The sequence below is a fragment of the Papio anubis genome, chromosome 2 (assembly GCF_008728515.1).
Source record: "Papio anubis isolate 15944 chromosome 2, Panubis1.0, whole genome shotgun sequence".
NCBI classification, from domain to species: Eukaryota; Metazoa; Chordata; class Mammalia; order Primates; family Cercopithecidae; genus Papio; species Papio anubis.
Window position 1 is genome coordinate 43,516,523 of NC_044977.1, and position 18,008 is coordinate 43,534,530.

General features: G+C 44.0%; 1 protein-coding gene across 4 annotated transcripts in view; it reads right to left on the bottom strand.

Moving 5' to 3' along the window:
• The window catches only part of MYLK (myosin light chain kinase), a 221,368-nt gene that overhangs the window by 129,603 nt on the left and 73,757 nt on the right, over positions 1–18,008 (bottom strand). For all 4 annotated transcript variants that reach the window (XM_031663046.1, XM_031663049.1, XM_031663047.1 and 1 more), the window contains exon 3: positions 9,147–9,354. In XM_031663046.1, coding sequence (XP_031518906.1) covers positions 9,147–9,354 — 208 coding nt within the window. The remainder of the gene's footprint in view (positions 1–9,146; positions 9,355–18,008) is intronic.

Consider the following 18,008-nt stretch of genomic DNA (forward strand, 5'->3'; position numbering starts at 1 on the left):
GTGGAAAGGGGATTAAAGTAGAAATGCAAAAAATAGAAGAGTGAGTTAAGAGAATTGGTGAGGACAGAAGCAAGTTGCCGAGAAAAAGGAGAGACCAAGACACTGATGGTATTTGATCTTAGATTTTTCAAAGACAAGTAAAAGAGAATGCTGGCAGGTCTTAGGATTGGGAAGTTCAGTGGCGGAAGGGATAAGGTAGACCTAGCTCTGTTTGTCAAGTGATACAGAAAGACTGAATCGGGTCAGAACATACTGCTCAAAAAGTGAATAATGTGATCAAAATTGAAAGGAGCCGAAATGCTTCTAAAAATGTGTGGCGATATAATTTATCATCCAAACACAGACTCTCAACACTGAGAGAAATGCAATTAATAATTATGCCAGGATAACAGGAGAAAGCTAGGACTGTTGCAGGAAAAGTGGGGAGCAGTCACTCTACTTGTAACCAACTTCAAAGTGTTTTTTGAGGATTAAAATAGTGGTTCTCCACTCTATCAGAACAAATATCTGCTTTTTATAACACATAATTAACTGATACCCCCATGCCACCCTGATCAAAATTCCCTTCTAATCACACATACACATATGTGATAATTTCAAAAAGAAAATAAATGTAAAGCCTTAACTAAAGCATTACAGTGATATAGAGGGAAAGTAAATTATAAAAATGTGGATTTCAATATGCAACTGTTCAAGCATGACCATTTCAATATGTCAGTGCTCAGGCACATTAGAAGACAATGAAATGGCTGATTCTTGCATTAACTCCTAATGTATGTTTAGATCTAAAAGTGAGTGATGAAAAATCATACTGTACAAGTAGCACAAGAAAGCGAAAGAGCACAGGTCTATAAGTGGACACTAGAATACTCAACTAAAAAGATGTATTATATAAAAAAGAAAGAAGAAAATAACTTTAAAAGAAGATAACATAGCAAGACAAGTTACAGACCACTGAAGTAGAGAACATTTTTAGAAAGATGATTAATGTATCAATGTGGTGTTAAAACAGTTCTCCGTTTTATGATATGGGGTTGAGTAGTAAAAAAAGATATCACAGTAAAAGTTATCACAGGATTTCAAGGTAAAATCCCACCTTACCTTGAAATATACATTCAGTGAATGGTTTGGATGAAGAAACAGTGATAACAAGAGACTATAAAGAAGACATGTGTTAGGATGAAAACACCAGTCATCTCTAAAAAATAATGTCAATACACAATCTTTTTACAATATAGATTTATTACTGTTCCCCAAAGTTTTAAAAAATGTGAGATGGCAATAAAAGTCAATAAGATGCCTACATTTTATGCATCTCCATTAACTTAATACTATTTGTGTCTAATATTATGAGTTTTAAGTCTCTTCTGGTCCACATTTTCAGGGCAATAGTATAGTAACAGCACTATCTATATATACAATTATATGAGGTAATTATAGATATAGATAGAAACATTATATTTCATTTAGTAGAAAATTTGTGCAGAGTAAATTTTTCAATAATTTTGGAGCTATAGCTTCATTCCTTTTAATCTTCCCTCTAGACAATGACCATTTCTTCAGTTACTGGGCTTGTTTTACAATGTCTTGAAGACTTTTTTTTTTTTTTGTATTATTGAAGACTAAGGAACCACCGATTTATATATTTGTGGCGTCTGTTCTGGTAGGACTGTGAGGAACTGGGAAAATATTCTTGCTGTGAAGCCCATCCTGTACCCTTGCCCCCTAAATCCGGCAACTCTCCCAATTACTGGGAAACCAAAAGGACCACCATCTCCTAAGTGCCCCCTGAAGGGTGATACTGTCTCTGTTTAGGGCCAGTGGCTTAATAAAACCTCTAGAGAAGTGCCTAGAACCAGAATTTCTGGTTGAATATTAAACTTGGTATTGAAGCAAAAAGGAATGAAAAAAGTCAAAACTAAAGGTCACTGAAATTGCTCAATGTGAATAACATTTTTGCAGAGATTCTCCTCTTTGAAGCACTCTGCCTTTCTTTTAAGGCTCAGATATTATTCTGGATTTTATTGTACATGTCAGCCTGTTTGTTGAAGCTCTGACTAGTGCTTATATATACTAGGAACTGAATCCCTTTCTTAGTACAGGGGATGAAGTCCCAAAGGCAGATACAAAGGCAGTCAACAAATATTTACTGAGCTCTTTCTACAGGGCAGACCTATCATGGCTCAGGCCCTGCGCTAGTTTCCTTACCCTGGGGATTCAGTAACTGATAAAGAGAGACATGTCTTGCCTTCATGGAGCTTATAGTTCTAGTGGAGAAGAAAAACATTTAAAATACCGATTTACAATTTATTTATTTATTTTTATTTTTTATATATTTTTGAGATGGAGTCTCATTCTGTCGCCCAGGCTGGAGAGCAGTGGTGTGATCTCGGCTCACTGCAGCCTCCTTATGCTGGGCTCAAGTGATTCTCCTGCCTCAGCCTCCTATCTGGGATTATAGGCACCCACCACCATATATGGCTAATTTTTATATTTTTAGTAGAGATGGGGTTTCACCATGTTGGTCAGGCTGGTCTCAAATTTCTAACCTCAAGTGATCTGCCCACTTTGGCTTCCCAAAGTGCTGGGATTAGAGGCGTGAGCCACTATGCCCAGCTTTATTTACAATTTAAACACAAATAAGTTCAAGTATAAAGAACTGTGAAGCCAGGCATGGTGGTATGTGCCTGTAGTCACAACTTCTCAGGAGGCTGAGGCAGGAGGATTGCTTGAGGCTAGGAGTTTGAGCTTTATTGTTCTTTATATCCCAGCACAAAGTTCAATAAAATCTGAGGAATGAAGAAGAGGCTAGAACTATAAGCAACTGGGAAAAGCCTAAATCCACAAAGGGCCAGGGTGGAGATGGGAGAAGGAGGTGGAGGAATATGAGATGGAAAAAGAAGGAGGCAGCCTCAGTGGCAAAAATCTAAGTTGGGCCAGCAAGTGCAACCCATGCATATTTTAGAGGGAAAAAGAGGCAAAGGCAAAGTGGATGGTGAAGCTAAAGGAGGGAAGAGTCCACCTAAGGAAATTTGGAAGTCATCCTTCAAGAACAGAATGAGGCTGGGCATGGTGGCTCACACCTGTAATCCCAGCACTTTGGGAGGCTAAGGTGGGTGGATCAAGAGGTCAGGAGTTCAAGACCAGCCTGACCAACATGGTGAAACCCCGTCTCTACTAAAAATACAAAAGTTAGCTGGGCGTGGTGGCGTGCACTTGTAATTCCAGCTACTCAGGAGGCTGAGGCAGGAGAATCACTTGAACCCCAGAGGTGGAGGTAGTGGTGAGCTGAGATCACACCAAGCCAAGATCGCACCACTACACTCCAGCCTGGGCGACAGAGTGAGACTCTGTGTGTGTGTGTGTGTGTGTGTGTGTGTGTGTGTGTGTGTATATATATATATATATAAAAGAATGAGACCAAGTAACTTTCCAGCTAACTCTCATACACTACATGAGTAAGGCTGCTTCTGCCAAGGCAGTCTCGAACACATGACTATTTTACAGCAAAGAGCCTGGTGGGGCAAGAAAAAATAATATTCCTCTCTATCACATTTGTATTGTTAACTCTAATGAGACAGAAAAGGACAAAAACTCAGAGTATTTTAAGATTCTGCCTAGATTTTAAAAAATACGGCATATACCCCTAGAAAATGAAGAGTCATTGAGGAGTTTCAGAGGCTGAAAAGCATTTATAAGGAACATAAATGGGAAATATAATTGTAGGTCCTTCAGATGGGTAGAAAAGTTAGATAAAGGAAGACAGTCCAAAAGAAATAAGAGCCAAAAGAATGAAAAGAAGAGCCATGACAAACATGCAGGAAGAACACAATAATTTTAAACTCAGCCAGTATAGACATGGACTTAAAATGTATAATGTCATCAATCCAACCCAACGTGAAGATAAAAGGAATCTGAGATCTGTCCCTGAAAAAGGGCAGTGGCAACAAAAGATGGCACAGGAGCATTTCCTACGAATTCAAGGTGGCCCAAGAATCCTGGTGTCAGTGGCACCTCCACAGCTGCATTAGTGGTCATCAGGGCTACTCTTCTCCCTTAAATCTCGTGACAGGGGGTCATTCTCCCTTCTGCTGTCACAGTCTAGGTGACCCGCTGGCTGGCTCTCTCTGTCTCTTACATAGTCAGAGCCTTGGTCTGCACCACAGTGGTTTCATGCGGGTGTAGATAGCAGGAGCTGTGGCACTGAGAGGTGGCTGGGGGTACGGGGGAGGTGTGCTTGGACCATCTGGGAGGGGAGACCCAGGCAGATGGCTCCAGCCCAGTCAGTGTTTTCAGCAGCCCTCCAGGTGATTCTGATGCACGCTGAAGTTGAGAATCACTGTACTAGGTGGAATATATCACATATGTAATTAAATCCCTCCTTGCTACTCCAAGAGTGGTCTGTGGACCAGCAGCATGGCATCAACTAGAGACTGGAAGTACAGACTCCCAGGCTGTGTTCCAGACCTGTGGAATCAGCATCTGCATTTCAACCAGATTCGCCAGGTGATCTCTGTGCACAGGCATTTGCACTAACCAATCCTGTAAGGTGGGTGATCCATCTGAGGTCTGGATCTCCTCTGGGGGCTGCCAGTTTGGCTTTTCCTGGGCTCCTGAGCTTATGTCCTTAAAGTTAACCCTTTATTACCTGCAGTGACTCTCTGGTCCTTGAAGTGTCAAAGGCCTTCTCAGACTGAGACTACTGGGGCTGGGGCACACCCACCATTTGGGCACTCATTCTACCTCATGTCCGAGGCTCACTGTGTGGATGTGTGAAGACCCAGGACTACTTATCACCCGTTAGTCTGTTCTCACATTGTTATAAAGAAATACCCGAGGCTGGGTAATCTACATAGACAAGAGGTTTATTTGGCTCTTGGTTCTGCAGGCTGTACAAGAAGCATGGCACCAGCATCTGCTCCTGGTGAGGGCCTTGGGAGGCTTACAATCATGGAGGAAGGTGAAGCAGGAGCAGAAATGTCAGATGACAAGAGAGGGAGGAAGAGAGAGAACGGAGAGGTCCCGGACTCTTTTAAACAACCAGATCTCACGTGAACTAACTGAGCGAGAACTCACTCATCACCAAGGGGATGGTATTAAGCCATTCATGGGGGATCCACCCCCATGATCTAATCACCTCCCACCAGGCCCCACCTCCAACCTTGGGAATCACATTTCAACAAGAGACTTGGAGGGAACAAACATCCAACCCATATCAACACCTGTTCATCCATGTGGCTTTCTCTTTTTGTTTTGTAAACCTTGTTTATTCCTATTCAGGTAGCAGCTTCTAGAACTGCGCTGTTCAAAACAGTAGCTGTTAGCCACTTGTGGCTACTGAGCACTTGCCATTATAGCTGGTCTGACGTGAGGTGTGCTATAAGTGTAAAATACATCCCAGATGTTGAAGAATGTAAGATATCTCATTAATAATTTTTATATTGATTATACATTGAAATGGTAATATTTTGGATTTAATAGGTTAAATAAAGTATTTTATTAAAATGAGTTTTACCTGATATCTTAACATGTGGCTACTAGTAAACTTAAGATTAAACAACACTGGGCAATACGGTGAAACCCCATCTTTAAAAAAATAAATACATAAGGCCGGGCACAGTGGCTCACACCTGTAACCCCAGCACTTTGGGAGGCTGAGGTAGGTGGATCACAAGGTCAGGAGTTCAAGACCAGCTTGGTCAACCTGGTGAGGCCCCATCTCTACTAAAAGTACAAAAATTAGCCAGGCGTGGTAGCACACACCTATAAACCCAGCTACTTGGGAGGCTAAGGCAGAAGAATTGCTTGAACCCAGGAGGCAGAGGTTGAAGTGAACCAAGATCGTGTCAATCGTGTCACAGCTCTCCAGCCTGGGTGACACAGCAAGACTCTGTCCTGGAAAAATAAATACATACATACATACATACATACATATATACACATAAATTAGCCCAGTATGGTGGTGCATGCCTGTAGTCCCAGCTACTTGGGAGGCTGAAGTGGGAGGATCGCTTGAGCCCAGGAGGTCGAGGCTGCAGTGAGCTGAGATTACACCACTGCACTCTAGTCTGAGCAACAGAGCGATACCTTGTCTCAAAAAAAGAAAAAAAAAGTTTCTATATATGGCTCACATTAAATCTCTACAGGACAGGTCTGTGGTCCTCCATTGGAGAGGAAGTTCTCAGAGGGCAGGTACCATGTCTCCCCTGCTCTGCACCAAGCCTCATGACCTGCCCTCTGGAGGTGGGCAAGTGTCAGAGCTGGCTTCAGAGAGGCTTCCAGGGGCTCAGACCACAGTTCATTTCCATCATGTAAGGCCCTGATGAAGGCATAGCTCTCATCAAGGCACTCATTCTCTTGGGGGATCCTGAATGTTTCTTGGGCCTGATCACCAAATTGAAAGTCAGATGAGGAATCTTTCTCTCTTGCAGATTTCCCTTTTTAAGTAGCTCTAAGGATGCAAATGCCAGTTCAAATAATGATGAAGCTACCATTTTCTGGGTGCTATTTGCTACTAGCTGTGCTTATCTTTATACCACACTGTGGGGCAGCCATGAACTCCAAGGCACAGAAAAGGAAGTAAGGCTTAGGAAGGTTAATTTCTCCATAGTTAGAAATTAGTAGAGCTAAAATTCAATCCAAGACCATTTGACTTTCTTTCCATTGCTCAACACTGCCTCCTAAACTTGACCACTAAAGGATTACAAAACTCCACATATGAATTACACTCTGAATTCCTGGACCTCTGCTCACTCCAAGTAAGAAGCATAGCACAGAGAGCTGGAGGGAAGGCAGGTGGGCTGCTAGTTTTCCTTTGTAAAGGGTTGGGCTAGCCTGGCACAGCCAACAACTTATCCATGGCAGAAGGGCCCAGAGTGGACTCTTTCAGGACTAGGTCTTTGGGGTGGCCCCAAATCACACATGAGCTTAAAACCGGTCTTGCTGCAGAAGCAGAATGTACATAGGACTCACACACATTTAAAGAGCTGCATCCTTTAGGCTGTTCTCTATCTCCTAGAGTTAGAAGACTGAAAGCATCTCACATTTTATGTCTTAATTTTATTTTGATTAACTGTATTTCAATTTTAATTTGAGGGCCTGAGTCTCCCCAAATGAAAACCAAAGGGGAGGGGAGGGATTGAGAGCCTTGGCCTGCTCTCCATCCTTTACAGCCCTCAGCCTGATTCCCTTTCCCCTGCCCCGAGTACCATGAGCTACTAAACATTTCCCTGCTTGATCATGACATCAGATCTCACTTCCTGAATAGTGGGGACTGAAGAAAAGGTTTTCATATTATCTAGGTTTTATATGTTTCCCCTGCATTCCTAATAGACTCCAGTCCTTCCTTAATGTGGATCACAGAAAACAAGGGCTAGTCCAGGTTGTAGAGACCACCAAAGTCAAACCCTTTATCCTGCAGAAAGACAGGTGCAGAGGTTTAGAGTCACGTATCTCATTGGCACAAACTCATAACTCAGTGCTCCTTCAGTTTCCCCAGCTCTAAACAGGAACTCAGAAGAGGGAACAGGGTAATTTTTATTTGTAGGTGTCAACACAAAGTTCAGGCACTGAAAGGGGGTTCATGTAGGGGAAAGCACAGCACCAGGATGGCAGAGCTGAGGTCCATCCTGAGGCTCTGAGCAGGGGTCACTTTCCATCTGGAATGCCCCAGCCACAAGCACTCAAAGGTCATTAGAGTAAGTGAGTCACTCAGTTAAAGAATTTAAGGAAAGCATCCAAACTATGCATGCTCCGCTCTGTGAAACAGCCTGTTGGCCCTTCTGTGGTGTGGGGAAACAGGGAAAACAGGGCAAAGGGTGGCCATTGGCCCAGGTGCACCTCACCCCCTTCTGGAACCTTCCCTGACTACCTTAATTCTCCATCTAGTGTCCCTTGAAAGCCAGATTGGGAGGACAGTCTTCTGAAAGAGGATAAATGAGTCTGAGCCTTGATTTATAAACTTCCAGGCTTAGAAAGGCCGGGAAGGGTCAAGGGAACCTTGTGTTACTTCTGATGGGCTGACAGACCCCATGTCCTTCCTCATATCAAGGCTTTAAATATCAGCCAGGAGCCTGAACTAGAGATATTCTTTCCAGTGGAGTGGCTTCAGCATGGCAGAAGGACACACTAGTAGCAAAAAAACATTTTACTTATGGTCCAATGCTTCTCCTGGAAGTTTTAAAGTTAACAGAATTTTTTAAAGTACAGAGCAGGGAAAAAGACAAGAATATTAGGTTGGTGCAAAAGTAATGTGGCTTTTGCAATTACTTTTAACTAATATGTTAACACACTGATGTGTTTACTTCCTACATATTTTTCTGAGTTGCATAATTTTTAATAATGAGCATGTATTATTTCATAATGACGCTAAAGATGATGTTAATTATGATAAACATTGTTCATTCATTCCTCAAATATTTCAGTATCTACCATGTGCCAGGAAGCTTTCTAGATGTTGGAGATAAGGCAAGGAGCAGAGAAAGTCCATCTCCTCCTAAATTTTCCATTTAGTGGTGCGGGATGAAGGAGACACTGCAGTGTGAGATGGTGATACGTCCTAAAAGAAAAACCTCGAGTGGGGTGAGAGGATGGAGAATCATAGGGCTGGGATGGTCAGGAAAGGGCCTCCAAGAAGCGGACATCTGAGCACAGACCTGAAGGATGTGAAGGGAATGTCAGGTGAAGGGCTGAGGGAAAGGCTCTTCCTTTACAGAAGGAACAGCAAGGGTGAAGGCCCTGTAGCCTTGCTCAAAGAAGGGCCAGAGGCGGGTGTGACCACAGTGTGCTGAGCAGGCGCAGAGTGATAGAAGATGGGTCTGAGATCTAGGGAGGGGCCAGATTGGGTGGGGCTCTGTAAGACCATCCTAAGGAGTCCGATTTCAGCTACAGTGTGAGAGGAAGCCAGGGGAGGGCGCTAGCAGGAGACAGGTGATACCTAGTTTGACAAACATTGTCTCCTGGATGCCTCCCTTGTTCGCAGGGACCACATCTCTCCCATTAGATTGGAAGGTCCTGAGTTCAGGGATGGGGTGTGTTTTCTCTTGTCAGTTCCTCCATCCTTCAAGAGAGGGCTAAGGCAGGAGCTGCAGGCCTTGGGGAAACTGAGAGCTCAGCTCCCTCCTGGACTCAGGCCTCCTGGAACTCACCTTCTACTGTCAACTCCACTGTCACCTGGCGAGCACCACTGCCATTGGTGGCTTCACAGGTATACTTTCCCCTGTCCTCCTCGTGGACAGCATGAATCACAAGGCTGAAAGTCCCCCGGAGGCCGCAATCCAGCAGAAAGCGGCCCCCACTGGTGATGGGTTGCCCGTTTCTGTGCCACGTCACCTGGGGCTCTGGGTAACCCCGGACCTTCAAGAAAAAGAAGAAAGGGTAAGAGCCTGTATTTCATGAGTACTCTCTCTGTGTCAGGTATCGTTCGAGTGCTTTACATGTGTTAACTCATTTAATCCTCATAACACCCCCATTTCATCCTCATTTTACAGATAAGGAAATCAAGGTACAGAGAGTTTTGGCAATTTCCCAAGGTCTCAAAGGTAGAAGGTGGCAAAGTCAGGCATCCTGGCTCCAGAGCCCACTACACAAATGACTCTCAAGCCCAGTAGCATTTTAGAATCATCTAGGGGAGCTTAAAAAAAAAACACTAGTGCCCAGGCCCCACCTTAGACCGATTAGATTAGAATCCCAGGGGGCGAGGACTGAGTATAGGGATTCTAGACCAGTGCTTCTCACTCTAACATGCTAATGAATCACTTGGTGATCCTGTTAAAATGCATATTCTGCTTCTACAGGTCCAGGCTGTGGCCTGAGATTCTGCAGCTGGGACAAGCTCATGGATGCTAATGATGTCGCTGGTCCCTGGAACTCACCTTGAGTAGCAAGGTTCAGGACCCGCACTGCCCAGCACGGTAGCCACTGGCCACAGGTAGCGATGGAGCACTCAAAATGTGCCCAGTGAGAATGAGTTGCACTGTAAGTGTGCATTACACACTGGGTTTCAAAGACAATACAAAAAAGGTCAAAATACCTCATAATTAAAAATATTGATTAGATGTTGAAAAGCAGTATTTTTGATATACTGAATTAAATGTATTAAGATTCATTTCACTTGTTTCTACTTTTTAATGTGGTCACTGGAAAAGTTACAACTACACCCAGGCCTTGTGATATTCCTGTGGGGTAGTGCTGCTCTAGACCACTCACCTTTCTCTAACTGTTGTTAGCAGCTGACATTTGCTGAGAGCTAATGCTAAGTGTTCAGCACTTCTGTAAGTACTTGGCTCATCTGAGTTTCCTTTTTTTTCTTTTTTTTTTTTTTGAGATGGAGTCTTGCTCTGTTGCCCAGGCTAGAGTGCAGTGGTGCAATCATCTGAATTTCACAGCAACCCAATCAGAGAGAAGACATCTCTCAAAAGAGGGGAAAATGCAGAGATAAATTCAAAGGAAATAATTCACTTTGAGTTTTAGAGAAAAGAAGTTCTCCAAGGGCCTTCAAACACCTGAAACTCAATAGACTCTTCAGAATTAACGCATCTTTGGAGGAGCAGGGTTCATAATAGCTCACTAATGCAGAGCCAAGGACCCAGAATTGAGGATTTTAGCACTGGAAAATAGAAGGCAACATAGGAGCTTCCTGAGAACAAAGTTGTTTGCATTACGAAATGGTGGTAGTAATAGTTTTTATCCATGTATCCACTTCAAGAAAAGAGAGAATGAAAATGGATGAAGCAAAACCAAAATTCACTGAATGACCCCAAGATTGCATTTACAAAGAAAGGCTTCACTGATCTGCAGCAATAATCCTCCTCCCACCCCTCTGCAAGGTCACAGAGTCATGCTATATTGACGCATGTGCACACAGGCCTGGACATCCAAATACTGTCTCTTCCCTAAGCATACTAAGGGAGGAAAGAGCTATGCTAAAAAGTGTCAGTCGTTGTCTTTGGACTGTGCTCAGTTTCCTTCCCACTTCAGCCCCTAGCCCACCCTTAGACCAGATTCTCAGTAACCAGGATGCAGATTGCTTCCTAAGGAAGGAAGCCTTGAACAACAGGGAAAACTCCCAAAGTGAACAATCCCTCTTTGATTATTCCATATAGTCACCCTTCAGTGCCAGTTTGTGAATCTCACAAGACTGCCTTTCAAGCTTCAGTGAAAAAGAAACAATAATAAAACTCCAAATCAATATCGTCCATCTTATTTAGAATGTCTGGAAACAAAAATATATCCCTTTCCTATCAAAATCTAAACTATACTCATGACAGAGACTGAGTACTTTGGAGGAAATCCTGAGACTGTGGAGTGGATTCCCCAAAAGACATGTGAACAACGCCTGAAGCCATTGCAGCCTCACCAAAACAAGTGTTCCAGACCTTAGGCTGAAATGTTGAAGGAGACCGCATCCATTGGGATACACAGGGTCTCAGCCACTGTAATATAAAATGGTGTGTTAACAGCTGTTGTCTCTGGGTGGTTAGGATTGTGGGTGTCCTCCTCTTTTCTCTTTAGTTAACTATTAGTTTCTGAGAGTTCTGCAATAGTACACCTGGCCTTTGCAAAACAGAAAAAAGAATTGTACTTAAAAAATACATTTCGTTTATATCAGTGTGCTGTATAATGAATGTATATAGCACATTCATTAATTTGTTGAGGGCCTCAAGGAATTTAAATCTAGCAGTGGAAATAGAAGAGCTATGCAAATAAATGTTATGCATGTTTGAAGGTGACAGAGGTCATGCACCCATATAAAATGTCATCTTGTGGCCCTAAAGGCAGAAACGTTCACGCAGGGGAACATCAGAAAACAATTACACTGTTAAAGCATTCTTCTCATGTGAAACCCTTTCCTACAGAAGGAAGGCCCTCAGGACTCTGCATACAGTGAATCTGCAAACCATCATTGTCTTCTCCTGCACTCCATTAGGCAGGGCTGATCTACCGTCAGAAGATGATCACACGCAGCCGCCTATCAGCTTCACAGAAAAGGAGTGCCAAGCACTGCAACTAGGAGGAGGTAAATCATTAACTGCGCAAAAGGCATCCTGGCATTCCATTAGTAAGCACACTGGCCCCCTGCAGCAGGGCCAGCTCTGGTGGCTCACTGGGCCCCGGGGCATCAATGATTAACCGGGGACATTGCAAACGTTCCAGACCTCAGGGACATGATCCCTCTGTCTCTTTCTCTTTTCCTCTCACTTTCTACACATATCCCAAGCTTACCTCTGAAATGCCCTCTTAAAATAAATATTTAGGGATTTGAAAATATGCTGAAACTGGCATCACTTAAGAAAGTTGCAGTTCACTATGATACTTTTACGGCACATTGGACCTGAAGCAAACGCAGGAATTTTTGTGACCTTTTCAGTTCCAAGGTCTGAATGATTTGCAACTTTAATACCTGCCCTCCCAATATGGAAAATCAATCCATTTTTACTGTCTGCCGCTACCCTGGGCTTCTGGGTGGTGAAGGAATAAGCCTGGGTTCACATCCTTGGGATGCATGACAACAGCCCTGCCCTCCCAGCTTGCCTTATCTGCTGTCATCACAGGCCTTCCACCAAGAAGTCACAGCAGGGATTTGTACAGTCAGGATCTTCATCGAGAGCACAGTAAAAACCCTTTGATCACACAGTTTTCAGAGGGCTGCCATGTATAGACTCTTACCTGACTCTTGCAGCTATGAGGGAGATGTCTTTGGTTTAGGTACACAGAAGCAGAACCTCAGACAGGGCTTCAGAGACCGCTGCCTGCGAGCCCTCACCACACTCACAGCAGCTGGGGATGGGCCTAATGAAGGCACACGGGTGGGGCACCAGCAACATCCACAACAGCTGGCAAAGCCAGTCATATTACTGCGCCCTTGCAGCCTAGAAAAGAGGCCTGGAGAATTAGATGGTTTGCCATGATCACACATGGCGGCTTAAATGGCAGATTGGAGACCATAATTTTGGTTTCCAGGTCGAGTGGTTGTCTCCATACCTCATCGCAAATTCATGTTTTTTGTGAGATAAGTTCTGTAGAACCAAAAGTATTAACAAGCGTCTATCTCCAAGAGACCCTAAATCCCTTAGAGGTTAAAGCAATAGCTGCTCCCCACTTTTGGAAAGTGTCAAATGGTTCACTAAAGTTATAATCACACCATAAGCAAGTCTTGGGCTACTCCCTTGGATTCGCAGTAGGACAGGATTGGTGCCTGCCAGGTGTGTACCTAAGACACCCCTAGGAGAGTCAATGTGGTACAGAGAGGCTAGCATGCAAGCCAGGGCCTGGCACACTCTGGGCCTGGCTTGGTGTCCCAGCTTTCTTGGGTTGTAATTCCTTCCTTTTATTAAGGAGGGAATTGCTTTTGATATCTAAGTTTCCTTCCATCTCTGAAGTATTATGGTTTTAAATGGTGACCCACTTAGCTTCTTAGGGAAGATTCTTTCCTTTCCCCTGCATTCTCCTCTGTGTCCAACCCACAGCCTTAGTACCCTCTAATCCTTCATATGAGAAAACCAAGTAACCACAAGAAGAAATGCTCACGAACATGAATAGACAGCCCTGAGTTTTCACCACAATGAGTTTTGGAAATGGCCCCAAAGAGGGTCACTCTAAGGAGAGAATCGTATTCTTGCCACAGTAACCACATTTAATTGGAGGTTGTGTTCTCGAACAAAAGCCGGTATCAAATAAATCAAGGGCATAACCAACAACTTGTCATAAAAATAAAGATATAGTCACCATAACCCCTATAATAATTTTAAATAGTAAAACTGTGCTCCAGCTTCATAAAATGTCCTTAAAACCCTTTATGGCCTCAAAAGGCCTTTAAAAGGAATGAGGGTTCATTCTGTGCTTGCTGAAGGTTGAGGAGAAAGCTGAGCTGCAGGCAGCAGGCAGCTGCTTGGCCGCTGCATTCTACCTGCCTGTCTCACTTGAGAGGCAGTTTCCAGAACCTGGTGCTGCCTTGAGATTTACTTAATGACTAAAAGCAAAACATCTGTTGGAGCACTAAGTGTTTTGGTTTTGCTCTGATGTATATTATTAAGGGCTTTCAACTTATCTCCAGTTGCTTAGGACAGGCTACCATAGCCTGGGCTCAAAGCAGTGGCAGATCCTTTGTCCCCATAGCCCCTCCAAGACTCAAAGCCACATATCCATCTTCTCAAGCTTGGAGAGTAGCAGGAAGGGGGTGACTGTGCTGATTCTGCAGATCTGCCGCATGTCTTTTGCGTCTGGCAGGGCCTGGCACAGTGCACACACTATAAACCCACACAGCTGCAGGGCACAGCTGCCGTGGCCCAACTGCAGACAGGTCAGATGAGTAGGAAGAAGGAACTGAGGCTCTACCCACGTCAGGGATGGAGGAAGACCAGGAAGGAGAGAAAGCAGGATTGAGCTGAGGCCAGGGAGAAAACAGACTGCCCAGCAGGGCACTGGGGATTGGGAAGATGCACCAAGAAGATACGAGCAGTGAGCTGAAGAATCTTTAGGGCTGGGAACAACAGACCCAAGGGGCTGTCAATGAATATTTACTTGATTGTTAAGTAACTGAATGGATGCTGGGAAAGGCTGGACCTGGAGGAGGGGACATTAAGGAACTCTTCTGGATGGACATCTCCGGTAAGCTGACAAAGCCTCATTCTGCAACACTGTCTATGTATTCATGATTGCTGCCTGCCTGTAGCACATTACTCTGAACTTCTTACCCTGTTACAAGTGTTGTTCCTCCTATGACAAAAGACTAGAAGAGGACTGCTGACTAAAAACTGAAAAATATTAGGAAATAAAACCAACGGTGCTGAGGGATTCACTGAAGAAGAATCTATCTTCTTCTGCCCCATCTGCAAGTATAAGCTCACTCAGATAATAAATGGACATGGTTGCACAAAAAAAAAAAAAAAAAAAGGAAAACATTAACACCCCAAACAAATCAGACCACAGAAAATGTCTATAAAACTTACCTCATGGGTATGTTATGAGGGTGAAGAGTGAAGGGTGAGCCAGGGGCATGGCATGACCAAGCTTCGGAGCCTGCATCTGTGTCAGCAACTGGCACTCAGCCCCATAAGCAGGCAGGCACTTAATTAAGGCTTTGAATAATCCCATTGCCAACAGTCAAAAGCCTTAACTGAACCCACAGAACCCATCAGGAAGAGATCATACCAGCTAAAAACAGCAATTAGTGAGAGGCTTAAACTGCTGGGCACTCCCCACCCCAAGCCCAACTTGTAAACCAGTGAGGACAGAAGTGCTTCCGTGGAAATTAAACCAGTATGCAGAGAATCGTTCCTCTGAATGGCTCAGCAAACGCCATGTGGGTCTCCAGGGACAGATGCTCAAAGTCTCTTTCTCTGTGATCAGCCACTCTCACTTCCTATGGCATGCTTTCTTATCCTATGACCCGAGACATAGGAATCCCTGCACCTCGACATCTGCAAGGCTGACGACTTGCTTCTGTCACTGAAAACACAAGGCAAGTTATAGCTCTGTAGCTGGGGGTTACAATTCAAGCCCTTGTGGACCGCTTAATCAAAGGTTGCTTTTATCTAGACCAACCTTATCAACACATGCAACTTTTTGATTCCCTTTTTCAGGATATAAGCATCTAAAACCCTTTGGAGAAGCCCAACAAAGACACAGATTTTTATTTTTTATTTTTTTCTGAGATAGGTTCTCACTCTGTTGCCCAGGCTAGAGTGCAGTGGCACAATCAGCTCATTGCAGCCTTGAACTCCTGGGCTCAGGTGATTCTCCTATCTCAACCTCCCAACTGGCAGGGACTACAGGCATATGCCACTATGCCCAGCTACTTTTTTGTACATTTGTAGACATGGGGTTTTTCCATGTTGCCCAGGCTGGTCTTGAACTCCTGGGCTCAAAAGATCTGCCTGCGTTGGCCTCCCAAAGTGCTAGGATTATAGGTGTGAGCCACTGTGCCCGGCCAAAGACATAGAATTTTAAGTGTAATGGACAACCTCTCACGTTGATACTTTCCTTATTCCCCTAAATGCATTGTTTTCATAGCAAAACAGGTGTCCTTCTGGTTTAACTCCCAGCCCTTCTGGGACAGTTGTGGGGCTCCAGCCTTTCCGGAACCTCTACACAAAACTTTGGGATTCTGGCTGTACTCTCTCTCGCCATGGGTCTCCACGGATACCGTGTCTTCAGCTGGAGGAGCAAGCCCAGGAGATCACTCTTCTGTGGCAGCTCTCCAGTTTCTGCTACCAAATTGAGATGCACTCTCAGACATATTAAGTATTAATGAGAGGCATGTGGCATTGCAGAGGTTTAACAAATTAATGCTGTGGTTTGGCATGGTTTTGATTTGCTAGGCTCTCCTGCCTGCCAGTGTAAGGAGCATTCCTCTCCTTTGGAGGAAGTGCCCCCTCCCTTTCCACCTATTATGTGTGAGACCCAGTGGGGATGCCAATTGGTAAAATGCCTCCTGGCCAAAGCACTTGGTCTCAAACAATGGGCATATGTTCCAAGCCAGTCAATGAGAGATCTTCCCTGCAATTTTATCTTTGAATATTGAGAGACCAAAGCTCTTTTCACAGAGACCCAAAACTCCTAAGATATAAGACTTAGGTTATCTGCAGTCATTTTCTCCCAACCCCCATTATCCATTTTCTTGCCTCCTCCCAAAAGGCGGAAGCCATCTGGAGAATAAGAGCTGATATATACAGTGAAGAGAAGAAATGGAGACAGAGTTGACAGAGTTGTAGTAGACTCTGGACCCACTCAGGTATATGAGACAATACATCTCTTTTGCTTAACCCAGCTGGAGTTTCTGTCACCTGCAAAAAAAAGTCCCACCTACTTACTTCAAGAAGGTATATGGCCTTTGGAGTCAGACAGATCTACGTGCGGATGTGGGCTGTATCAATCATCAGCTGCCCGACATTGAGCATGTTACTTATTTGGCTCTGAGTTTACGTAACTGCAAATTGGGGATGATACCAGAATCTACTTCCATGGAGATGTATGTATGTATGTATGAGACAGAGTTTTGCTCTTGTTGTCCAGGCTGGAGTGCAATGGCACAATCTCGGTTCATGGCAATCTCTGCCTCCCGGGTTCAAGTGACTCTCCTGCCTCAGCCTCCCGAGTAGCTGGGATTACAGGCATGCACCAGCACACCTGGCTAATTTTGTATTTTTAGTTGAGACGGGGTTTCCCCATGTTGGTCAGGCTGGTCTTGAACTCTGGACCTCGGGTGATCCACCCGCCTTGGCCTCCCAAAATGCTGGGATTACAGGTGTGAGCCATCACGCCCAGCTGAGAAGTTTACAGTTAAATGAGATAGCACATGTACAATACCACATTAATAGATTCTAAAGGTTAGACTCTTCCTCTCTTCTTTTCTTCAAAGTCAATAATTTTTTTTTTTATAATGAGGTACCCTAAACTCCATTTCACTCCCAGCTTTGTTAATGGCATGAAACTACTTCTGCCTTAAGAAATATCAGAACATATAAACTTCTGGGCTTGGTATACCTCATCTTACACAACTTGTATTCTTAGAGACAACTTCAAGGCATCACACTCTTAACTAGGTAAAAATCTAACACTTTAACTGAGAACATTCTGCTCTGGTTGAATTGGCTTATTATTTTTATTTAAAGACCGAAACCCAATTTGAAAAGAGATCCTTGTTTTTATGTATTATTAAAAAACACATTTTAAAACAAATATCCAGTCTGCAGTTCTACTGTGCCATTACTCCACTCCCAAAATACCATTTGAGCCTTGGAGACAGAGACCATCCCCTGGATTTCTGCCTCACTGACTAATGCAGCCCTGGAATTTCAAGAAGGATGGGTGAGTGTCAGGAAATAAATCTGGATAATAAATCTGAAATTTTTAGCCAGTCATGATTGGACCTGGAGAGAGGGAGAGACATACTTCACTGGCAGTAAGGATGGAGCAGAGGGCGGCTCCCCAAACAACACAGAGACTATTACCCCTCCATGAAGACTCAGACACTGACCACACATTGTTCTGTCTTATTTTCTGACAAT